Source organism: Polypterus senegalus, chromosome 1 (assembly GCF_016835505.1).
Source record: "Polypterus senegalus isolate Bchr_013 chromosome 1, ASM1683550v1, whole genome shotgun sequence".
In the NCBI taxonomy this organism is placed as follows: Eukaryota; Metazoa; Chordata; class Cladistia; order Polypteriformes; family Polypteridae; genus Polypterus; species Polypterus senegalus.
In genome coordinates, this window is record NC_053154.1 from 121439073 (window position 1) to 121466426 (window position 27354).

General features: G+C 37.6%; 1 protein-coding gene across 2 annotated transcripts in view; it reads right to left on the reverse strand.

The window, feature by feature from the left end:
• golim4a (golgi integral membrane protein 4a) overlaps window positions 1–27354 on the reverse strand; it is a 115153-nt gene that overhangs the window by 77452 nt on the left and 10347 nt on the right. For both annotated transcript variants that reach the window (XM_039757076.1, XM_039757069.1), the window contains exon 2: window positions 6985–7059. In XM_039757076.1, coding sequence (XP_039613010.1) covers window positions 6985–7059 — 75 coding nt within the window. The remainder of the gene's footprint in view (window positions 1–6984; window positions 7060–27354) is intronic.

The window sequence follows — 27354 nt, forward strand, 5'->3', positions numbered from 1 at the left end:
AGTAACTTTTGTACATTAGAAGGAGACATTTCTAGTAGTTTGGTCTTCTAGTAATAGATGCCTGAGGTGTATAGACAATTAATACAACTGAGTAATGCTGCGAGGATCGTCTCTCTCTCTCTCTGTCAAATGGTTTGAGAATTTCAAATTAGAGGGTATGGGAATCCAGTCCAACCTGCCTAGCCTGTTAACATCACAACTCTAACCATGACAAGCAGACAGAAAATTAGTTTAGCCCCACAACATAGTCTTACTTGTGTCATAAGTATGCATAACTATATAAAGACTTATCAATCACTTAGCAGCATACAATTTGCAAATCAGTTACCCAGAGTCGTATGAATTTTCATTGACACTGTAAAATATTGTCAAGGCAACCAGTTTCTCAAGTCTTTAAACTTGTTGCATAACTTTAATCTCACAAAAGCAAAAATAAATTCTGATTAAGACTATATAATTGCCATTTCTTATTAAGACCTGAAAAATAAATTAAAAATTACAAAAAAAAAAGCCACATGCTGCTAGACTGACATGTCTCCCATACTCTGTGGTGAGCATGTATGTTATGCTTCAGTGTCCCCCACATTAGTAAACAGGAGCAATGAGACACAAAAATGCATCTATCCATCCACCTTCCTAACCTGCATGTTCAGGGTAAGGTAACAGGGCAGTTGAAGCCCATCTCAGCAGCCACCATCAGGCAAAAGACAGGAAAAATACCTGGACAGGACAGCAGTTCAATACAGGGTGAAAACACATACACAGTAGGGCCAATTTAGCATCTAAAACTAACCCACCAACCTGCAGCTCTTTGGACTATAAGAGGAATCTGGAGCACCTGGAGGAAACCCACGTGGACATAGGGAGAACATGCCAATCCACAAAGGATAGCACCTGAAATGCAGACCCGAGTCCCCTTGTTGAGAGGCAGCAGTGCTACCACTGTGCGTTCGCTCCACCATGCAGCGATGCAATTGGTGAAACCATAAGGCATTTATAGAGCAAACTATTATGCCATGAATAGTCATTTCAAAAAACAATAAAAACAATCTAAGTGCAGCTAGAAAGATCAAAACAAAAAAGAAAATCAATACTTGGGCTTTTGGAAAACCTCAGAAACCCTTAAGTCTTTTTATTGTTGTTTATTATATTTTCTCCCCAGTTTAAGCAAAGGGAATAAGGCTTTTTTGTGAAAAAGAAACTGTACCTCCTTTTCATGGTCCTTCCTGAATCATCCTTACGTGTCTCTTGAACGACATCCCCAAAGAAACCACAAAAAACATACCCAAGCCTAAACCTTATACTAAAACTAACATATACTATGACTATACTTGTCATGTCCACTCTGGTCACAAGGGTTGCACAAATGTGGAGACACTGAACCTCACTAAGCACAGAATATTTCCTAACAAGGTGGTGATGCAGACACATTGCTGTGTATCCAAGAACAGACACTGGTGGCAGCTTAAGTGGGTGCCAGAATGATGATCAAAGGGTTGAATAAGGCTGAAGAAGTCTTCCAAGTGCAAAGAGGAAGTGCAAAAATATTTGAAATCTCTCTCTTCCATGTACGCCATCCACACACAAAAATATTATACTCATCCTGTATTTTCTCATACATTGCTGAAAAAAGCCTAAGCATTGTCTTGCTTACATGTTCTCAGTGGTTAAACGGTTTGACAAAACGTCTTTGATGCTGTTCAAAGGTAATTCTCCATGACATCACCAAGCTACACCACACATTGGCTTTTGTTTCATTCACTACTGTAGAATCTGCCTTTTTGGACTACTAGTACCTCTCAGTGAAATCTGGACACCGACCTGCTAACACTGCACTGAACGCTTTATTATTTAACCATTCAGTTCACTTTACTCCTGTTCTACAGTTGCCATTATGACCAGTGCCAATAGCCTTCTTGCCATAACCCCATGTAGCCACCTCCACTACTAAAATCTTTAACACAGTACATTCCGTCTCTATGTCCCAGACTTCATCTGATAAGCACCGGAGGAGACAGTTGAAGTTGCTCTAAATAGATGCATCCTCTAGTTCAGTACTCCACAATGCTTTCTCACTTTCAGCACACCTAAGAGCTTCCCAGGATTCTGTGGCACACCACAAGCAAAAATATACAAAAAATATAGTTAGAAAGTACATAGAAAGAATTTATATTTTTTTATTGGTTTTTACATTTGATAAATTTAACATCACATCTAAACAACATATTTTTAACGTATAACTTGCATTAGTTACAACTAATAATTAATAATATTACTATTGCTGCGGTGGGCTGGTGCCCTGCCCAGAGTTTGTTTCCTGCCTTTGCTCCCTGTGTTGGCTGGGATTGCCTCCAGCAGACGCCCCTGTGACCCTGTAGTTAGAATATAGCAGGTTGGATAATAGATGGATGAATATTACTATTGGTTATAACTTTAATTAATGTAATACCTGTGGCTGTTTTAAAGAACACACAGTTTTATATTCATCTCGATATTTGACAGAGCAACTTGAAGTTCTTGATCAAAGTCCTTCAAGCATGACTGCTTATCATTTTTAATTAAAATTAGAGTTCTACAGCTGAAAAACTTTGCATAAATACGTTATAGAAAATGGCAGCAGAACAGCAGTAATCTTATTGGAAATCCGAGGATATTCTTCCCGAACCTCAATCCAGAAAACATTCAATGGAAAATGTGAATTTCAATTTTAGCATCCTGTTGTTCCTCAATTTAAGAAATTCTTCTCGAATCTGATGCATTAGTAGGCATTAGTTGCAAAAAGATTTCAAATCCAATCTTACTAGTCCATATTAATTGTGTAAAAGTATTGCTCAATTTCCTGTTGTTGCAATGTTGAATGTTCTGCTTATTTTCAGTTGTAGTCCTTAGTAAGTCCTTCCAGTTGCCAAAGTTTGACTTTCTGTTTGAACCTGTTTAACCTCCTTAGCGCTACATTTTTTCGCAAAAAAAACTTGCAAAAAGTTTTTGGCTTAAAAAAATGACACTTATTAAATCTCATATTTCTACTGAAAAACATGCAAAACACTGAAAGTATAAAGTCAGAAGTGTAGAAAGTATAATGATACAAGTCATAATAATATTAATAAAATAATGCTAATATCGTTTATACTGTAAATGTTTGGTTTGTGTGGTATCGCTTGAAGCACAATGATATACACAATCCAGCATCACTGTTGGGACAATAGTAGTGCAATTCCTTGCAGATTTTCTTTCTAGACTAATTAGCTTTTAAACAGCACACTACACAAGTGTGATAGACACAAGCATCACTTATAGATTTATCAGAATCACTTTTGATTTCACTGTCAGTTTCAGTTCAACTGCCTGAAGACGGATTCACTTCATCATCATCACTGCCACTGTCAAAAACGTGCAATACCTGGGCTGCTGAAAAACAGTTCTTACAAGATGCCATTATAAAGCTAGGAGAAGACGTGTCTGAACCATTGCCGGGGTAACACCTGGGCCTGTCGCTTGCACGAGATATGCCTATACTTTTTCCCCCGAGCAATGCTCGGTACTAACACGGTTGCTGCATTTACAACCCGTGTAATCCTCAGGTCTAACGCTTATGCAAGATGCATCTGTACAGTTGCCCAAGTGACGATTAGGACTAACGCTTTTCGTACCGTTTTTAAAGCCCGAGTGACCGGGTCTAACGCTAAGCAGGTTGATATGTTGGAGCATGTCAATAAATTTTCATTCCAACCTTGCATTTTTTTTTTTTAAATGGAGTTTATGTCAGCCATGTATGCAAGTTTGGCCATCTAGTGATTATCTTTGAGGATATGGTGTAGTTTGTGGTGAAGCTCATATAACCTTGCCAGGTCTTTGCCTCAGGACAGCCAACATATTTCAGTGTAAAAACAACAAGGATTGATATGCCAATCCCAATTCTGGGCAGAGTATTTAAATTATTAAATTTAAGGCTCTTGTATTAATGATGTTTATGATGCTGTATTTGTTCATTGTTTGCAATAGTTACACTGGCAAGTTTTTGACCATCAGTGCTTTCCAATATATGCAGCAATGTGTAATTTGTACTGCTGGATTTTGTTGTTTTACACATGAGACAAACTCCTTTTTATTATCAATCACTGTTGCAGCCCCATCCAAGCAAACACTAACGCAATTACTCCACTGAATGTCATAAGTTTCGAAGAAATCATCCATGGCTCAAAAAAATTCCTCAGGAGTAGTCCACTCTGGAAGCTCTTTGCAAAATAAATGTTCTTTTATGGAGTTGTAATCAACAAAATTTACAATACTTATTATTTGTGCTAATTTTTTTTAATACATCCGTTGATGTTTCAATTTGAAGTGAAAAAAATTTCAGTTGTTTTCAATTTTTTAATCTGTGTTTTCGGAGTATCACTTGACATATCGTCGATACGTCTTAACAGTATCAGCCGACAACGAAACTTTGCTCACTTCCTTAACTTCATTGGACCAAAGCATTAATCAAACTCTTTCCAAGCATGCCGGTTTAATAAGTGCTTCACCAATAGTACGTATTTTTTTCTGACATGCAATTAATTTTGTAACATGGTAACTAGCTTCTAGCGCTTTTTCAGAAACTGTGATTGACGATCTCAAATTGCCTCAGCTTTAGATTATGATTTAAAATCCAATTAAAATATTGTTTGAGCAAGTGGAATGTTTTGATTTTATATAGTGAATCAGTTTACTTCGCACCATTGCTTCATTAGAAGGTTGTTCTCTGCAAATTACGCATTTTGGCTTCTGAGCCGCTTCTTCACCACACCACAAAAATCCATATCAAATGTATCCCCTGTTGTACTGCCTTTTCACAATCTTTGTTTTAACAACACTGCTCATGCTGGGTTCATCATCCTTTGTCAGTGAGGTTGGATGTTCTGTCCTCAAAAATCTGTCCATATTACAATGGTATAAAATAAATATAAATGAAATTATGTATATTGCTTTTAAACACAAAAGAACATTCCCATGAGAGAGAAAAAAAAAAAATCAATCTCTGCAGCAACGCAACAAGTAATAGTAATAGCTGTCATCACTGGCTGAATGATTTTTCATAAGCCCAATTGTTTCTGACTCCCCATCACCTTGCCTTGCACACAGAGCAATGAAGGGATTATGTACATGCTTGCATGAATATCACACGTATGCAGTACTAAATACATTCATGAGTGTCACCCCATGATATAAGTAAGACGTACATGCCAAACAAACTATGCTTTTCCTCCTCTTGGCGGCACACTTAAAATAGTCTAGTGGCACAGTTATTCCCAGCACACACTCAATATCAGTTTAGGTAAATCCAGCATGTGCTTCAAAAGTCTAAGCCAACACTCCAACAAATGACGATCAGTTGGAAGCTTGGCAGTCTCTTTTATCTGAGTGTCTAGCAAGGTTATTATAGTTAACAAAAACTAAAATCAAAACTGAAACTATTATTAAAAAAACATTTTCGTAAACTGAAATAAAATAATTAACAAAACCAAAATTAAAAACTAAAACTAAACGAAACTATTAAAGTAGCTGGAAAGGCGAACTGAAATAAAATAATCATTTACTAAAATATTTTTAGTTTTAGTTTTTGAATGAATATTCTTGCCGTTAGTCTTTAACCCTTGTAAGTTCTGCAATCCTACTCTAGATAAACAGGTTTAGATAATGTATATGCTTTCTTACTCTCAGACGCTGTCTCTGTTGTTTTGTGCCTGTCCATACTCTTATTACCTGCTCCTGCTCTGCTCATTATGGGTTGGTTTACTGTTCTTATGGTGGGCTATTCAAGACTTACCACCCCTTACCTTGACACTACATGCTTGTTGTTCTTTGTTTCCCTCAATACAGCTCGGTGGGGTCTGCACACTGACTCAAGCCTAAGAGTCCTGTTCTTCCTAAGCCCTTGTGATTTTCATGAGAAAATATTAAAAAAATTATAACATTGTGTAAAATTGTTCATATTCAATGTCTAGTTTTGATTATGTTTGTTTTTATTAGACAAAAACAAAACCAGATAGTAAACTAGGCAGTGTAGTAAGCTTCCACTAACATTAAACTCATATCCAAATCTGTTAAGTGTGCAGTTCTGTCCGATTGTGACACAAAAGTAACTCCGTAGGCGCTCCATACCATAATTACTAAAACTAAAACTGAAACTAATATATATAAAAATAAAATAGAAATACATTTGTGAAATAAAAACTAAACTAAAACTAAAATACACAATGAAGGAACACTAAAACTAAACTGAATTTCCAAGAAAGGTCAGAAAAAATATAGAAATAAAAACTAATATAAAAAGGCAAAACTATAATAACCTTGGTGTCTAGAACATATGATCTATTTGATCAGTGACCTATTTCCCAATGTACCTGGGAGAGAGTCATAAGGAATTTTGAAATCAAACACAGGGTTTTTTTACAGATAATCCACAACTAGCAAGCAAGTCGCCACCCAGCTCATTCCTCTATCATGGTATCCCTATTATTCTCCATGTGAGCAATGAAGTTTCCCAGTTGGACTACAGAGACAGTAAGTAGATCATATGTTTTCTTGCTTAAATAGGTATTTTTCTAAAACTACTTAATATTTTGAAAACCACAAACAAACAAAAGTCACAGTTTTATTCTCTGCAGTTTAGACACAAAATGACGCAACCTTCTCATACTCAGGAACAAACCAACTGTACTGCACCCAGGAAGGTACTTGCAAGTATCCCAACACTCACCTGGGGCCTCCTCCACTGAATAACTACAGAAAAAGTCAAAGATATTTCATAGACATGCAGCCACATATAATTTTAACACTTGGTAGGTCTGCTAATAACATTTATATATTTAAAAAAAAAAACCAATGGATCAGTTCACAACTGTTAATGTTGCATGCCGATAACAGACCTCAGGAAACCAGGGAAAAGAGGAGAAAGCTAAGTGAGGATTTGAAATCAAAGAAATGTCAATTTAGGTACAATACCTTCTTTTGCTTTTTTATGTTCAAGTCTTTCTTTCTGCAATGACTTTTCTAGTCTTGATCTATGTTCATAAACAACTGTGAAAAGAGAAAACAGACTGTTAAAAAGTAGGCTCAACAGATAACAGCATAGTTCACACAGCTCTTAAATTTAAGATTGTGCGTTTTAATATGCCACATATTCTATAAAACAAAAAAAGTTGATGTGAAAACAGTTCCTGATGTTAACTTCATATTTTATATACAAAATTGTGCTATGTGCTCTTAAGAGTAAAAATACAGAAAAAGTCGGTAAATCCAACAGGTCAGAATGCTAAAAGCACACAAACAAATGAAGAAAAAAAGTATATTATGATAGATTGAAGAAGTCTCCAAGGCATACATACAGTCAGGACAGAATCTACTTATGGATTTACACACCAAAGTAGGTTTACTAAAAATAAGCATAATGAGAATTTCCTACAGCAAAAAATGCATGTATTGTACTACAGTTGCTGTCATAGTTTCAGGGTCAGTACACTAGGTAGCAGAGTTTTAAACCTTTGAAACTAAGGGCAAGAGGAGTATTTATGTGCTCATGGCATTTTACCTCTTGAAAGAGCTCTAGAAGTCAAGCTATTCACAGCCAAGTTCAGCTGAAATGTACTCAAGGGTGTTGCAAGAAGGGGAAGGAGTCCAGACACACAGCGATTCTGAACAATAAAGTCATAAATGTGTAGTAAATATGGGATAACTGCATTCATATAAAATGACAAGAAAAAATTAAGACTACCACTAGATTAGAAAGGAATAATATGGAGTGTGGAAGAAATCTAGAACACCTAAAAGGTTACAGCAACTGTGCTTATCTGATCTTTACGTTTCCGTACATAAATATCTTTTTATCATCTCAGTGTGGCAGTTTGTACCAGTAAAAATTAATTGTGCTGTTACTAGGATTCCTTTTTCTTAATCATCTAGCTTGAAGAAAGGGGGGAATTTTCATTAAGCTAATTCAGTGTTTTTTGATAGACACTGAACTGGAGCACAAAGAGCAGGTCCACTATCAAATGTATAATATATATTGTATATTAACATCTGTATAAACTGTATTTGATAAACAGCATTACTTATAAAAACACAGTAGTCTCAGCATACCAAATGTGCTTCCACAGAGCACAAACATTTTATTGTGTTTCTTTTGGTTGTCTTACAGGTTAGCACGATTTACAAATTTGAACTTGGTATAGTGTGTCTGCTATGACATTTCTTTTTGTTCTGTCAGAAAATAAATAAATAAAAAAAGATATTAGATCTCTTTTACCTACCTACACCAACTGAATAACTGCACAAAAATAACTGAACACACATATCAGCATGATGGAGCCATTAAACATTTCATGCATTAATAAAGAAACAGACAGAGCCACTGACTGGCAGCTGACAAGACTCTGGCAAGTGTCATCAAATGTTGTTTATTTTTTGTGCAAAAGAACTAAAAATAAACAAAACACAAAAAAATGATATACATAAGTAGAAATGTAAGCTGGAGTGCAAGTCCCACTAAGACATTTCCTATTTTGTATTTGACAGATAAAAAGATGTCATATGTATGTAAGGAGCTATACAAAATAAACAAATAGCCTGTATAACATATACATACATTTCCCTTTCACTATTTCTTATTGAAACATTAGTAAAGTAAAATACATCATGGGGACTGCTTGTGATGTGTCTTAAACCTCTTTCACCTGGGTTTAGAATAAGGTCACCGCCCCTCATGCATCTCATAACAAGCGCCAGAGTTCAATAATAAGGGCATCTCTCTTTGAAAGAAATTCTGCTCTAGCACCCCCACATAATGATGTATGGAAATGAGGGTTAAGAACCATGCATCAGGGTGAAGCCCATCTACCTTTGGTACCAAGAACGCTGAAGGTAACAGGATTCTGGCGTTTGGTGTTGTGATGGAAATGGCTGTGCGCAACACCATGATTAAGAAGCAGCAAGACAAGTTGGAGACACATGAATCTGGCAGCGTAATGAACATAATGTGAGGAAAGTTGCTTGGGGCATTGTGAAAAATCTGAAGATTATTTCTGGAGAAGCTTGTGCATCATACCATCGCTGGATTGTAGAAGATCTTTGAGCCAGAGGCATGAAGAAAAAGAAAAAAAAAAAAAAAAAAAAAAAAAGGACAGAAATAATGTCCTGAGACTAAAACTTCTGGATGTTTAAGTAAGAAAGTATGAGAAGTAAATTTGCTGAAATGCTAGTAGCAAGAACAAATGAGGTTTCAGGAAACATGGAAGTGTAATGCTCAGATAGAGATGGTAATTAATGAAAAGAGAAGGTGCTACAAGGAGTGGCAGCAAACAAAGACAGAAGGTGACAGGGTGATCTATAAGAAAGCAAAGCAAAATGCCGGACCAATTTAGGAGATAAGGGACAGGAGTCTGCAAGTGAGCTGCAGAATAAGGAAGCAAAGATGAATGTTTTGTGAATTACAAAACTAATGACGAAACAAAGACAGGTTATAGTAGATGTGAACTGCTTAATAATATACTACAACACCATGATTAATAGGAATGGAATTATAAGGATACTGCAAGAAGTACATGGATAGGTTTCCGAAGGAAGAGAATATCTGTGAAATGATTGTTGTTGTGATACAGCAGAATAACTGAGCAAGCTTTTGAAAGTAGAATTTGTGAAAAAGATGAAAATGACAAATACAGGCAAAGCAGCGAGTCCAACTGGAGTGGTGCTGTAAATTACGTTCAAGATTACTAAACACTGGAAACTATGTGTGATCATTCCAGTATACAAAAGGTGAAGTATTGAATTGAGGGAAACTTTAAGTCATCAAGCTTTTGAAGCAGGTACTGGAGGTGGGGGAGAGAATGATGGGATTGGCTGAAGAAGGGGGAGGAACGGTGAGGCTGGAGAGAATCAAGCATCAGGTGATAATTATCAAAATGAACTTTGGCTTCATACCTGAAAAGGAAACAATAGATGGAGTATTTGATGCCCAGAAAATTTAGGAAAAGCATCAGGCAAGAAGGAAACTACATAATGTATTTGTAGATCTGAAGAAGGCATTTGACAGAGCCACAAGAGGTGGTGAGGTGAGCATTGAAAAGGTTAAAAGTGTTTTTTTTTTTTTGTCTGTGGTGATGCCAATGTTTAAGGAATGTCAGGACAGTGCATGGGGATTTTGAGAGTTTTGTGGTGAAGGTGGGACTGTACCCGAGATATGCTCCTAGTACATTTCTTTTTGTGGTAGCAATGGATGCAGCAAGCATGTAAGTGCTTGAAGGATTGCCATGAAACCTGCTAAATGTACATCTTCTATTGATGGCAAAAAGTAAAATGAAGATACAGTGAAAATATAAAAATTAGAAGCTAGTTTAGAAGAGAAAGTTCTCAAAGTAAATGTAAGGAAGTGGGTACATGTGGCAAAGATTTTGGAAGAAACTCAGTCCAATACACACAATGTCTCGAGGGATCACAAAAGGTGTATTGGGGTTATAGGCACTGTGGTTACAGCAAGAGCAGACTTTATTATGTAGAAAGTGTTCAAGATGGCTGAAGAATGCTGATTAAGTAAGTATAAATGTACATAATTGGCAATTGAATTGTTTTGGAGAAAACAGGCACATTCTGCTACTTCAGTGAAGTCCAGTGGAAATGAAGAAATGTGCACAGAGGTGCATGGAAAAAAAAATTCTGTGAGATGTCCTCCATTCTGACTTCCAAAGGAGGCTCATTGGCATTGATGGGAAAAATTTATGTATGGAATACAGTGAAGGGCCCTATGAATTATTTTATTTTTCCTCATTCTGTTATTTTTTTTTCAATTTTGGTATTTATAGAATTTTTATGTGATTTGGATTTTTAGGTTTCTATTCTGTGTTACATAAAATGTACAGAATAATACTGTATACCGGTAGATTTAAAGTGGAATATTTGTGTTTTTTTTTCTCTACTGCTTCATTTAAAATTTGTATGTAAAAAATCCAATACAAGTGGAAAACAGTGATGAAATGTTCAACGTTAATTACCCTAAATATTTCACATTAACTTAAAGTATTAAATTAACATAAACATTTCATAAAACAAAAACTAAAGTGTACTTTTAAGACCAAACAAATGTAAACCCTTTGAACTTTACCAAAAGGCCTTATTTGGAGTAAAACTTCATGAACATAAAATTGCTTACTTTGCCTCTCTCTGCCATCTTGGAAAAACATCTCTGTTGAAAATACATGGTGGTCAAGTACTTTATTTTTTCTGTGACAGTTGTGTTTCATAATTGCGGATACATTTTTCTGGTAATATGCCGGCATGCTTTTTAAATTAAATTCAAATTAATTTTAAAACGTAAAAATTTTAACTTTAAATGAAATTAAAAGTTGAACAAGTCTCTTCTCAAGCAGAATATTGGATTATTCAGCCCATGCTCAACTCAAGAAATGTGATTTGATACACTTAACTATATCAACTATACTACATTCTGACATAATACAATTTGATACACTTAGCCACACCAGTGAAGCAGATATTGTTTTTGATGTGTGATAAATGACTTGATGATTTAATGGTGGCAAATAGAAATAAAATCTTATTTTTCTGTATGGAAATTTAATTTGTATGTTCAAATTCTGCAATTTCATCTGTGTTTCTGCAAAAATATAAAACAGAGGCCTAGTAGTATGCTCGATATAAGTAAGAATGATAAGGTGTATGTATGGAGCGTCATGTACAGTAGTTAGAAGAAGATGAATGTTATGAGAAAGACTTGGTGTTGAGGTGACAGTAATCATACTGACAAGAAAAATACTAAGTTGTTTTGACATGTGGAGCAAAAGACAGAGATGACTGAATGAATAGGTGCACCAAGACAGAGGTGGAGAAGATGATTTGGGTGGATGCCAGCTAAATAGGGTAAACCTGTAAAATAGTTGCCATTAATTATGATCAAGGTGAGGTCTTAAATTCTGGGTTAGTGCTCTCTGCACTGATTGATTTATCTGTCAGAGCATCTGATGGTTGATTTGTTCAGTTGCTATCTGCCTTTGCTTGTCTGCTGTTTATTAATTTTATTCAAGGACATTAATCAGGGCTCCCTAATCTATTACACCAATCAACAGTATCTGCAAAAAAAAGTAGCAACCAGCAAAGGAATTGCAGGTCTGGTATAGCCATACTTCCCCTTCAAAATAAAGCAGAACATGGAATGACTGGCTCCATCTGCTGTCTGTAGATTTTAGGTAAACCTTTTATACAACGACACTACGATATATATGTCAGCTTCCTTTTGGTTTGTCAGAATTATGTACTTACATACAATTGTGCTGCAATTGCACATTTTCTGCTCTTTGAAACACTAATAACAGGGTAATGATACCGCACCACCTGTCACAATATCACATGTATTTTCTGTATATTCTCTGTTTTTATCTATTTTTTAAACATATGATGTGTATGTGGTTTAACTTAATTGCTTATAGATCACAGAGCTTGCTAACATTAGAACTCTGTGGTGTCAGGTCCTTTAAACACAATAACATGGTGCATGGCTGAGAAAATGAACGAAACTGTCAGCTTTTAAATGTATGGTATTCATTACTGTGGTTGAACACACCCCCACTGCCTCACTCACATAAAAATATGAAAAAACATTGGTCATTAGTGGGTCAGAGTCCAAAAAAAAAAAAATTAATCACCTTCTAACAGAGACAAATAATGTTTTAGGAGAATTTAATTCTAACAACAAATCACTCTACTTGACAGGACCAATCGCCTTTGATGAATTAACAAGAAAACAGCTTAGACAGAGGCACACAACAAGTCCAACAGGCTTGAGCGAAAAGCTGATGAAGTGAGGTGGGGGCTTATCTTCTGTCAAATCTTGTGGGTTGGGGGGGCGGGTGTCAGAAACAACACCTCACTGTATGCAGGACTATGCAATGAAATGAAAACTAAGTACTTCTTTAACTTTGGCATCATATGCAATCTGAATACACAAAATAGGGGGATACTACTAAACAAGGAGTTCATTTTCATGTTCTTTTTAAACTAGAAGACAAAAAAAATCATCTTTAAAGCAGATCTCCTAATGTACTCTATATTCATTCAAAGTAGGAAAAAACAGAGTTTATTTTATACGGGCCTTTAGGTGATCACCACTGCATAACATTTTTCATGTACTACAGTATTAAGAGATAATGTTTTACCTGATCATTTTCCTTTCAGTAATATACAGTAAAGAATGAGCAACAACAACATTAGCAATTTTATTAAATTTAAGTAAAAATATTGGCCTGTAATGCAAGGTTTAAAAACTGTCATGACTTATATCATCCTCTAATTCTACTATTACATTACTCACCAATTAAAAATATCTTTTATATCTATATTTAGACTAGGTAAATTAGTAAGGCCAGACTATACAATGCATAATTGCTCTTGATTGAGGTAAGCACTTAACACATTTTTTCACCTTTTTTTTTTTTTTAATTAAGACATATGAACAATTTAAAGCAAATCATGGAAAACCTGCAGAGTCAATTGTCATAACCGACCTCATTCTGAAGATAAATCTTTCAACCTTTATATCCTGTCATGGAAGCACGTAATCATAGCTAAATAACCACACCCATGACATTATCTTGAAACCATATATAATTCTCACTCTTTTCACTCACACCTGTTGTTTCACTGGTCTATTACATCAAACCTGGTTACAGTGGATGTCATTGTTTTGTATAAGCAGATAAACTTTTTTTGTCTTCCTATAAATGGACCAAAAAAAAAAAAAAAACCTTTATAGGCTGATCTAAGAGATGGGTCACCATTTAACTTCTTGTACATTATACAAATGCACTATATACATACTTTTCCCCTCATGTGTTATACACATAAACACACTATTATATGTATCATTCATATATACATACACCCAGAATTCATACTGTATACAGTACAGTATATTCAGTAAATATCAGGTTGAACAAAAGCACCAAAGCATCCCTAACAGCTTCTTGCCAGTAGGGTTCATTTGATGTGTATGATGGGGAAGAAAGAACATGGGGGAGGGTAAAAATGCAGCACATAAATCTAATTTTAATTATGGTACATCATTCTGGCTAAGGATAAAAGTGCTCCTGCACTGCAGTATTCTTTAAATCATAGGATGCATCAGAAGACAGCATCTTTATGAATTGTGACCTATTACCATCTTAACGTGTGCTAGCCAACAGGGCACTTGACAGGGAGAGAATTAAGTTAGATACTTACTAAAAAAAAAAAAAAAAAGTAAGTCTTCGGTGTTAATGAGGTACATTACACTATAGATACTGTACTTGGTGCAAAATACTTTATATTTTCCTTACTATTATTTTCACCATCCATAGCAATAATGTAGAAAAAAAGAATGAACTGTTTGTGGCATATCAAATCCCACCATAAATTAAATATTGTAAGAAGATTTTGGTCTATCATCAAATCTACTTATTCAGGTGGGAATAGAGAGGGGATTAGCACCTATCTAAGGAGCTAACTCTGGACCGAGTGGCAGTCAATCACAGGTCGCACTTATGCACACATTCACCAGTACCAAAGGGAAAATTCAGAATTATCAATTAACCTATCACACATATTTTTGGAGCACAGGAGGAAAACCTGGATACATGAAGATTCAAATCAAGTCAAGTTGAAGAGCATGCACTGGTACAGTGTCAATGTCAATTTATTTATATAGCACATTTAAAACAACATAGGAATGCTGTGGCCAAAGTGCTTGACAATAATAGAATAAAAGAAAACATACAAATAACATAAATAACAAACAGAAATAAAATATATGAACATAAATAAAATAAATAATAAATAGAAGCAATGTTACATAATCGCAATGAGGAAACCATCAGTATTACTGAAGGTCACGGAATGCAAGTGCGTTGCCGCACCCACTACACAATGAAACAGCTCGGGATCCCAGTTGGCAACCCTTCAGCCAGACATGCGGTCCAGTTCTGCCCTCTGGAAATGACCCTCTATCTGCCGCAGCCAGGTGTTATGTGGGCGACCCCTTGGCCTGGTCCAGCCATTTGGGTCCTCAACAATGAGGACCTTACGAGCTGGATAACCCTTGGGGAAACACACCACATGGCCATAGTGCCGTAACTGACACTCCCACACAATGCAGGTAATTTGCCTCATTTGGGCCTCCATGAGCAACTGCTCATTCAACACAAAATCATACTAACGGTACCCAAGGATTTTCCGGAGAGACACAGTACCAAAGAAGTCCAGTGTTCGCCTCAGGTCACTGGATAGCATCCATTTCTCGCAACCATATAGCAAGACAGAAAGCACCAGGACACCAAAGACTTGTACCTTTTGCATATGTATCGGGAGCGCCACACACCCCTTTTCAGCGACCTCTTGACACCCCATGCTCTCCCAATCTGTCTACTGACTTCACAGGAAGAGTCACCAAAGAAGTGAATGTCACTGCCAAGGTAAGTAAACCTCTCAACAAGGTCAACACTCTCTCTGCAAACAGACACACTGCTGATGGCTGTGCCCAAGAGGTCATTTAAAGGCCTGGATCTTGGTTTTTATCCAGGATACTCGCAAGCCCAGACACTCCGATTCCTCACTCAGTCTCTCGAGTGTCCCGATCACAGCCTCCATTGACATCGTCAGCAAAGTCAAGGTCCATGAATCTTTCCTCACCAACAGATGGCCCACAGCCACTGGACCCCACAACCTTGCCCAACACCCAGTTCATACAAGCATTGAACATTAGAACACTCTAGACGAGAACAGGCCATTCAGCCCAACAAAGCACACCAGTCCTATCTACTTGTATCCTCCAATAAAACATCAAGTCGAGTTTTGAAAGTCCCTAATGTCTTACTGTCTACCACACTACTTGGTAGCTTATTCCAAGTGTCTATCGTTCTTTGTGTAAAGAAAAACTTCCTAATGTTTGTGCGAAATTTACCCTTAGCAAGTTTCCAACTGTGTCCCCGTGTTCTTGATGAACTCATTTTAAAATACAAGTCTCGATCTACTGTACTAATTCCCTTCATAATTTTAAACACTTTAATCGTGTCACCTCTTAATCTTCTTTTGCTTAAACTGTAAAGGCTCAGCTCTTTTAATCTTTCCTCATAATTCAACCCCTGTAGTCCTGGAATCAGCCTAGTCGTTCTTCTCTGGACCTTTTCTAATGCTGCTATGTCCTTTTTGTAGCCTGGAGACCAAAACTGCACACAGTACTCAAGATGCGGCCTCACCAGTGCATTATAAAGGTTGAGCATAGCCTCCTTGGGCTTGTACTCCACAGATCGTGCTATATAACCTAACATTCTGTTAGCCTTCTTAATGGCTTCTAAACACTGTTGGGAAGGTGATAGCTTAGAGTCCACTAGGACTCCTAAATCCTTCTCATAAGGTGTACTCTCGATTTTCCGACTGCCCATTGTGTATTCAAACCTAATATTTTTACTTCCTATGTGTAATATTTTACATTTACTGACATTAAATTTCATCTGCCACAAATCTGCCCAAGCCTGTATGCTATCCAAGTCCTTCTGTAATGATATAACGGATTCCAAATTATCTGCTAATCCACCTATCTTGGTATCATCTGCAAACTTAACCAGCTTGTTACTTACATTCCTATCTAAATCATTTACATATATTAAAAACAGCAGCGGCCCTAACACTGACCCCTGTGAAGCACCACTCTTAACATCGGCCAGTTCTGATGAGGTTCCTCGCACCGTCACCCTCTGTTTCCTGTGTCTGAGCCAATTCTGCACCCATCTAAAAACATCACCCTGAACTCCCACTTCTGTTAACTTGATGCCTAACCTCTCATGAGGCACCTTATCAAATGCTTTCTGAAAGTCCAGATAAATAATATCATAAGCTCCACTTTGATCGTATGTCTTTGTTGCAAACTCATAGAATTCCAACGTTAGTAAAACACGACCTCTCTCTTCTGAACCCATGCTGACTGTTCAGAATAACTCCTGTCCTTGCCATGTGTTGCTCAATCTTATCCTTAATTCCTTCCATTAATTTTCCTGTGATGCATGTTAAGTTTACTGGCCTATAGTTGCTTGGATCTGCCCTGTCTCCCTTTTTATATAATGGGATGATATTTGCCATTTTCCAGTCCTTCGGAATCTCTCCAGTGCTCAGTGACTTCCTAAAAATATGTGTCAAGGGTTTATATATGTACTTACTAGCCTCCTTAAGAACACGAGGATAAATATTATCTGGGCCTGGTGATTTGTTTGATTGAACAGAGTAGGAGCAAGAACACACCCCTGACAAACCCCGGAATCAACTGGGAAAAACGCCTCCGCTCTGCATAGCACTCACAGTACCAGTATACAGGCCAGCCATGATATCCACCAACCTCGAGGGGATCCCGCAAACCCTCAGGATGTTCCAAGGTGGAACATGAAGATTGTTCATTGCTTTTGTTTCCTGCATGAGTTAGTGTCATGGCAACAATTTAAATCCAAGACTTTTGAGCTAGGCGGCACGGTGGCGCAGTGGTAGTGTTGCTGCCTCACAGTTAGGAGACCCAGGTTCGCTTCCCGGGTCCTCCCTGTGTGGAGTTTGCATGTTCTCCCCGTGTCTGCATGGGTTTCCTCTGGGCGCTCCGGTTTCCTCCCACGGTCCAAAGACATGCAGGGTAGGGGGATTGGCGATTCTAAATTGGCCAAAGTGTGTGAGTGTGAGTGTGTTTGTGTGTCCCCTGCGGTGGGTTGGCACCCTGCCCGGGATTGGTTCCTGCCTTGTGCCCTGTGTTGGCTGGGATTGGCTCCAGCAGACCCCTGTGACCCTGTGTTCAGATTCAGCAGGTTGGAAAATGGATGGATGGATGGACTTTTGAGCTACGTTAAATACCATGCTGGATTAGGTTAAAAAGCCATCTATTTTACAAAGGACATTGTGAGAGGAAAAGATTAGAGAAAGGATGGCTGAACCTGCCAAAGGGAGCAGCATCACAAAAATTATATTTAAGGCAATACATCAACCTTATTATCTATATAAAATCATAACTCCATCCATCCATCCATTATCCAACCCACTATATCCTAACTACAGGGTCAAGGGGGTATGCTGGAGCCAATCCCAGCCAACATCGGGCGCAAGGCAGGAAACAAACCCCAGGCAGGGTGCCAGCCCACCGGAGATCATAACTCCTGCCTGTTTTTTTTTTTGTTTTTTTATTTTTCTGCTTTCTTTAAGGTTATTCATTTCCACACTCTCATACTTTCAACTCTCATATCACACCTTAACTGTATTTTAGTTTGATAATAACGCAAAAGCAGCTCAACAGATTTTCAAGGATTTCTGCATGTGGGTTGTTATTAGTCCAACATAAAATACTGGCTATGTGGCGTTTCAGAAATTTCATGAGGAAGGAGGTTTTGGAGGGAGTGAGGACAAAACCAAATCATCATGTCAAAGCAGTTTATCCAATGGTAATGAATTTGGCCCTACTTAAAGTGAAATCTATATTTCACATTACTGATTCAATGAAAATGACAGGTTGGAGGTTTGGTAAAATAACATGTGACCAACACAAAAATTGCATCACTCATTTATAAACAGGTAGACCATATGATTGTAGACTGTGTTTTGTTCCAGAAAAAATGTACTCTTTGGAAACTATTTAGTGACCACAGATGCACTTCCATTCCATCCTGAGCAATTCTGAACACCCCGGCTATTACTGCATAGGGCACCATATCCCCGCTGCCCTATAAATTAATACAGTGAACTCCTTGAATGAATGGATAGACAGAGGTACTATAAATGTAGATGGCAGTGACAACTGTTGTATGATTTAATAATCCTAGACACTCCCAAGAACTCCCTTTTTCTAGTTACCATTATTCATAATCACTACTGTGCAATATTTGGAAATGGCAAGTGATTTGTTTACTGCAGAGGCACGGTGGCGCTGTAGTAGCACTGCAGCCTCGCAGTTAGGAGACCTGGGTTCGCTTCCCGGGTCCTCCCTGCGTGGAGTTTGCATGTTCTCCCCGTGTCTGTGAGGGTTTCCTCCCACAGTCCAAAGACATGCAGGTTAGGTGCATTGGCGATCCTAAATTGCCCTGTGGTGGGCTGGCGCCCTGCCCGGAGTTTGTTTCTTGCCTTGTGCCCTGTGTTGGCTGGGATTGGCTCCAGCAGATCCCCGTGACCCTGTAGTTAGGGTATAGCGGGTTGGATAACGGATGGATTTGTTTACTGCAGGTTGACAGAGTAACTGCTTCCTAGCCACTAAACAGCACCACTTACTATGCTGTAAAAGCAGGTAGTGGGGGAAAAATTAAAGTGCTGCTGTGTTCATGCTCTACCTAGTGTTTTTTCCGGTTATACTCTTAGTTAAAGCAGTTTTCTGAAAAGCTCAGTATGAAAGATAATATAAAAGTAAAGACTGTGTGAATGTCTGAAAATATAGAATAAAGACAGAATAAAAAAAAAAATAGAAATAATTAAGTGTGTGGGGCAGTAGTTGGCATTTCAGTCAGCGATAAACATCCCTTTCATTCCTGCAGTCAACACATACAGACATATACAGTATCTAATGAACAGTCCAGAGACAATTGCTGTTTATAAGAGGACATCCATGGGTGCCACAATTATCAGGGGCACATGTACTTAAATTATCCCAAAGCTGACATCCCACACAGCATCTTGAGGGAATCAACTACCCAGGACAGCTGTGCTGACTCACTGCATAAATCAATGTTGGCAAAGGCCTGTGGAGAAACAGAGTAACAGGAGAACCTGGGTGTCGGGACTAAAGCTCATGTGGCCATAGTGAATAGGCTGTGCATTGCCTGGCTGCAGAAGCCTTTACACAATTAAATAAAATGGTATAGAGTGCTTAATTTAAAATGATCACATTTTATATCTTTGTAGAAATTAGTAGAATTTTCATTACTCAAAATGTATTTATTTATACTTTTGAAGTATACACTTCTTTTCTGTTTAATACAGTAAATTTGTTTGATTTGGAGAAAAAAAGAAAAAAACCTGTTCGAAAATACTCAACGTTAACATAAAAATGGTCGAATATGAGAAATAACTAAAAAATATTTAATCATGTCTCTGTGTGTTGCAATTTGAAGTACTGCATTTTTTAATACAATTTTGGGGCCTTTGATAAACCTGGCAGCTAGTTACCCACTTGCACAAAATGGATGGTAGGGTTAGGGTTTAATTTCACACTTTTCATTTGTCGTGTGTGGTTAGAAATGTGAAATACCTGCTAAAGCTACATTTTTTCTCTTAGCCTCAGCTTTCATTTTTAATGTGTGTTTGTTTATAGCTTTTTCTCAGACATTTACTTTTATATGCTGGTCACAGACATGCAGCAAAAGCTGTGTTTAGTTACTAATGAGACAAAGATATCTAAAGTACTCTAACAGGATAGCTTTAATGGTTTATGGAGGTTAAGAGGGAATAAAAAAAATGTACTATTGGGATTACAAGTGCTTCACCTTCTAACAACTCTGCAAGTGAAGCATGAATACTCCGGACAATATCAAGAAATTGTAACATGTTCTACATGGACACCCTTGGCTTAGTTTATCCTTGAGGGGTTTGTTGATCACAACAAATGTTGCCAAATAGGTTAATGACCTTAAAAACACACTGCACTTCTAAGGATCCAATTAAACCAACTGAAACTTTTATTCCCTCTGATAACGTTTGTCCTCGTCATTAACATAATTTTGGTAGTCCCTCTCTCATTGAATCAATATGAAAAGAAGTTTGGCTCCCATCTCCAAATTTTGACCTTCAAATGAAGATTTCTATTTCATGTAAAGGGACACATGCCTCTGAATACAGGTTTTCTATTAAAAAAGATCAAAAAATAAAACTAGTCTGTGATAGGCCATTTTTGGCAGAAAGTGGTCAAAAATGGTCCAATTAGATGGAAAAGTTAATAACCTGTAATCACTGACCACAACACTTAAAAATATCTCTAAAACTTTATACTATTTGCGGTAGTTCAGATTTATTATCCCTGTAACTCGTTTAGACTTGCAATACTGTACTGATAGCTGGGGGGGGTAGGGCCATCGTCCAATTTTAGTTAATTTACAAGACTCCAATACTTTGTATTCCAATATGTTCCTGGGGAATTTGCTGGCTTTCACTAGAATTTCAGTATTTACCTATGATTCATATCTTGCTAAAGTATGAAAACGTTGGTACATGATTTATGTGATATTAATACAGATGTTCCATAGTTGATAGATAGATACTTGATACAAAGAAACAATATTAAATAGTAATAAAAATGAAAAAAATAAAAATAGCAGACAATAACTGAGTAATGTTAGCATTTACTCCCCCGGGTGGAATTGAAGAGTCACATAGTGTGTGGGAGGAACGATCTCCTCAGTCTGTCAGTGGAGCAGAACAGTGACAGCAGTCTGTCACTGAAGCTACTCCTTTGCCTGGAGATGACACTGTTCAGTGGATGCAGTGGATTATTCATGATTGACAGGAGTTTGCTTAATGCCCGTCGCTCTGCCACAGATGTTAAACTGTCCAACTTTACTCCTACAATAGGGCCTGCCTTCTTAACAAGTTTGTCCAGGCGTGAGGCGTATTTCATCTTTATGCTGCCACCCCAGCACACCACAGCGTAGAAGAGGGCACTCGCCACAACCGTCTGGTAGAACATCTGCAGCATCTTACTGCAGATGTTGAAGGATGCCAACCTTCTCAGAAAGTATATATATTATATATATATATATATATATATATATATATATATATATATATATATATATATATATATATATATATATATATATATATATATATATATATATATATATATATATATATATATATATAAAGTGGTCCCAGGATAACCAGAGGAGGGCTTGTGCCTCCTCCAGACCCGAGGCGTCCGTCCTGGTTAGGTTGGGGGCCTCGGGTACAGGGCTTAGAAGCCCAACCCTGTAGGGACCCGAGGTCACCGCCAGGCGGAGCCCCGATGCTGGTTTATCCCGTGTGATACCTGGCCGGGACGCCCAGGAAGACCAGAGGAGGGCTTGTGCCTCCTCCAGACCGCAAGGGCCTGGAACCCAGCACTTCCTGGGAAGACTTATTTTGGCGCCCGGAGAGCTGCCGGGAAGACAGCCAGCACTTCCGCCACGCTGGGGCGTGGCCAAGGAGGGAATGCCGGAAACACCTGGTGCTCATCCGGGAGCAGGATATAAGGGGCCGCCTCCCTTCAGTCGATAGCGGAAGGCGGGTGGAAGAGGACGGAGCTAGCGGGAGGACTGGAGCAGAAAGAGAGAGAGGCATTGTAAGGCCTGGATTTGGGGTGGTGCAAGAGGCACTGCGGACTTGAGCGCGGGACTGTTTGTAAATACTGTAAATAAACGAGTGTCGAGTGTGTGGTGCAAACAACAATGTCCGTCTGCCTGTGTCCGAGTTCAAGTTCAACCAGAAAAGAGAGAGAGAAAAGAGAGAGAGGCATTGTAAGGCCTGGATTTGGGGAATTGGTGCAAGAGGCACTGCGGACTTGAGCGCGGGACTGTTTGTAAATACTGTAAATAAACGAGTGTCGAGTGTGTGGTGCAAACAACGATGTCCGTCTGCCTGTGTCCGAGTTCAAGTTCACTATCTATCTATCTATCTCTATATATATATATATATATATATATATATATATATATATATATATATATATATTTTTTTTTATTTTATATATGTATAGATGCATGCAAGGAACAATAAAAGGTACCAAGGTTTGGGTGAAATAGTCACAAGAGCGGCTGAACAGTCCTCTCAACTCACATACATCTTGACACATACGAATGTTTCTCTATACCGGCAGTTGACATAGAAGTGCTAATTTGTGACCAAAAGAGAAAAGAGGCAGACTACAGGAAAGATCCACGATGTCATACATCATACTGTCACCTTCATACATTCATGCCGTGAAAGGCTTGTGATGCCAAGAGGTTGGCATTACTGTTAAAATGAGGATTGCTACATTTCAAAGTAACAAAAAATACAAAGATAATTTAGTATATGGTAAAATTACAAGGCACAAATTCAAGTTTGCCTACGTAACAACTACCTCTTAGCACATCCACATAGATTGACAGGTTGAGATGACAGTATATAGTACAGTAATCCCTCGCTATATCAAGCTTCGACTTTCGCGGATTCAATCTATCACGATTTTTTCTCATACACGCTTACGTCACTACGCATGCACTTTCTGAGAACTTTTATCTAAGCCCCACGATGGCTCTTAAACGTGCTGCGTTTTCTAAGCCTTCTGACAATAAAACTAAGTGCCAGAGTTAGATGCTAACTATCCAGGAGAAGGTGAAACTCTTGGATATGATCAAAGATGGCAATACCCTACAAAAGCCTCCTCATGCATATGAAAAGACAGAGCCAGCAATTGCCTATCAAGATGTTCTTCAGCCGCGCACCCAGACACCCACTGCCTACTCCTAGTACTCCTTCAGTGGAAGAGGACAACAACGGACCTGCTGAAGATACTGCACCACCTGAAGACTCTCCTACTGAGGTCGTGCCTTCATAGGTTAGTGGTTGTTTTGTAAGAACTGTTTGTGTGTGTAATTAAATGTACAGTACAATAATCTACTATATAAAAGCGGTCGGGATTGTCCTTCCGTCCCGTGAGTGCAAAGCGTAGCGGTATTCTGCTTATTACAGACTTACTACTTGCGGCTTGCAGTACGAAGCGATGCGATGTGAGCAGAGTTCTGGTGCTCCCATTGTTCCCTTGCTTTTGTGCGCGATGCGTTGGAAAAATAGACAAATTATGTCTCAGGAAATAATTAATGTTGATGGAGTACAAATGCCTCACCGTGTAGTAAATATCAGGGGAGATGGGGCTTGCTTATTTTCATCTATAGCTTATTTAGTGTATGAAACTCCATCTTTAGCGGTACAGATTCAGGCTGACATTGTACGACTTTGGACAGGCACTCGAGGGGATAAAAAAACGTAGGTTTTCGGGAGATGTTATGAATGGGCACATTGATGTTCTCATTCCCTACACTTACATGCCTGATGTACACATGGAGCGCACACAAATTGGGGATAAAAGTCGGTCGCCTTAAAAGGCGGGCGAGCCTAGTAATATGATATTTTTAACGTCTAATATGTCTTATTTTCTCTTATTTTGTCTAATATATTGGGTAATACGAGTGTAATGGTGACTAAAGGGTGTTATTTCATGTCTATAGGGCTCTAATAATGTTAAAAAACGTATTTAGAAGGTCGTAAACAGGTTTTCTATACTCTAACTGCGAAAATATTCGATTTATAAATAAAGAGTCCTACTTCGCGAAAATTCATTTATCACGGTAGAGTCTGGAACGCATTAACCGTGATAAATGAGGGTTCACTGTATTAGAATCAAAACTGGACTAGCTAGAACAGTATCATTAATATGAGAGTATCATTACTGGCTGAACTGATAATGTAAGGGAGAAGAAACAGGAATTTTTCAAGAATTGAATGACTGAATCCACTTATAAAACTTCTTGAGGAGGCCAAGGTACTGGGTTTTTAGGCAATAAGGCCTACACACATAAATGATTGTTCACTCACGGCTGCAAATAAGTTTTGAAATAGTGAGACCACCAGTATTAGAAAAATCTCAGTTGGTATATCGGCAATATAAATGGTCCTTGTAAGCTGCAGTGTTAAAGTTTATGGGTTTATAAGCTGGTGGGAGATTTTAAAACTTAATGCAATATTTTACAGGAAGCCAGTATAGTTCGGCCACTTTCAGGGTGATGAAGACTTTACGAAAATGAACTGTAGTAATCCCATCAGTTTTCAATTTTGGTATAATGTAGACATCGTAATGATAAAACTTGGGTTTTAAGAAAATATTTTAAAACTGAGGAGAATAAGTAAAACAAACAAAAAAAAAAAAATTGAGGCACTGCGCAGAAAAGACTGAAGCGTACAAACAGATGTCAAAGTTTACTGATAAGGTCAGAAATAACGGTTGCATCTAAAAATCTTTTTAAAAAGACTTCTTTTATGTAGTTTTAAAACTTGGCAAGACCTCCAACAAGCTACAGCTTAAAATAGTAAATTAGTTCTTAGATGCATTCTTTATACTAGGTGTTAGTATAGCATTTTTAAATACCTGAAACATAATTAACAGCTAAATATATATTAATACTAAGTACTAATTTATGCAGAAATTTAAGTTTGAAAAAAGGATTCACAAACTTTTTTCACCACTGTATTATACTGAATACTTTAAACATTTTTTTTATGTGGTCTTAAACTGGCCCTCGTCAAGCTTGCGTCCAATGTTCTAGCTTGAATGTTGATTTTTCTCTTCAGTTTGAACTGTCTCTTCAATTCTGTATTAACATTTATAAAGGCATCTCTTTTAAATGAGTCCTGTGTAACAAACTCTGTACAGAATGTGTTCCCACTGAAAAACATGCCGATATACTGATGTGAAAATGTTCAATAGCAATTTCATGAATTGCAATAAAAATACAAAATATACAGTAGTATATTTTTGTTTGAAAAAACATTTTTAGAAGATGATCAGGCTCTGGTCGGTATGTTACATCTAAAACAAAACATTTTACAGAAAGTGCATGCTTTCACCAGTTTTCATTACATTGTTAACCTGAAGCTTGTAGTTTCTACTTTTACGATCAATTTTGACTTTACCCTTTACATTACAGAATCAATCAGAAGATATTTTAATGAATGTCAACTCATTACCATCTTTGGGTATTTTAAGCACTTGACAGACAAAACCTCTATGGCACAATATTTTGACAAATGGGATTTCCACAGAAAAATGTTTTTGTATAGGATTTAGGGCTATTCTGCTGAATCCAATTGACATAACAGTCTCTCATATATTCAAAATATTAATTATGAAACATTTCTTAATAGGGCAGCACGGTGGGAGGAAACCGGAGCACCTGGAGGAAACTCACACAGACACGGGGAGAACATACAAACTCCACGCACGGAGGACCTGGGATGCAATCCCAGGTCTCCTTACTGCAAGGCAGTGACGCTACCACTGCGCCACCGTGCTGCCCTTCTTAAATACATCCCAGTCCAAATTTAATAGTGCAAGATTATCCTAGTAAAAATGATTTCTAGACTACTAATGCACACAGCTCTAACTCATGTTTAATTTACAAAGAATGGATTAAATTAACCTATTAAAATAAAATGTTACCAACGGGAGTGAACTGTATCATTGATGTGAAAATCCATCCAGACCCAGGGTTATCTTTGAAAGATATCCTGCAACAACTACCGGTATATCTTGTAGCCCACCTTGACTATGCTATATAAAGAAAAATGGCATAGGTGCATGTTGATTTAGCAAGAATGAGTCCTTCCAGATATACCGTACTTTATGGTTAAAATGTTATTGACAGCATACTTGATTTTGCAGTCTTAGAAATCAATTTTAACTTGGTTCTAATACAAGAAACGTACAATGCAAACTATGAATAAGTGAATCTTGTAATTCACATATTTTAGTACACATAAGCTAATCTTTACAAACTCAGCACTGTAGAAGTCCTCTTTTGAGTTTAAGTTCACATTTTCTGAGCATTAGTCATATTAATAAACACAAGCTTAACCAAATTATTGGAGTGTACGCATGCACTACTGTTGTATACAAATCAGATGCAGTACGAAAAATTGGTTAATTTAGGCATACCTATCATAAAGTACACAAAAATTAATTAAAATCCTAAAAAGAAACCTTGATAATTATGGGGAGATGAACACAGTATCTGGCAGGTATCTCCGGCAAAAAGTGAACATTGATTGAATATGAGAAAGGCATCAATAGTACTACAGATCATGTGCTTTGAGAACATTACGTAAACCAGAACAGCATCACAAGTGTCCAGTCTCTTCAAAGACCAAGGTAAAGAAAATGAACAGCCAAACTTTCATCCATGACAGAACTCTATTTACATATAGTATCACTTTCCACCTTAATGCTGTTCTTTCAAAGGTCTGCAGCTTTGACAATTAGCCAGAGAATTTGCAAAAGGGCACATAAGAATATGTGTTTCTCAGCAGGTAAGGCCAAAGCCTGAAAAAAAATGCCTTTCACCATTTGTAAATAAATTCACCAGATAATACTCCAGATTCCTGAAATTTTCATGTTAATGGGAATTCATATTTAAGAACAGAAATCCATTAATACGTTACTGCTTATATATAACCTTTGAAATGCTTTCTGTATTCCTCTCTTCACCAGAGTTTGTGTGCACATGTATGGTTTAATAATTTACCAACATTGTATTTTAGTTG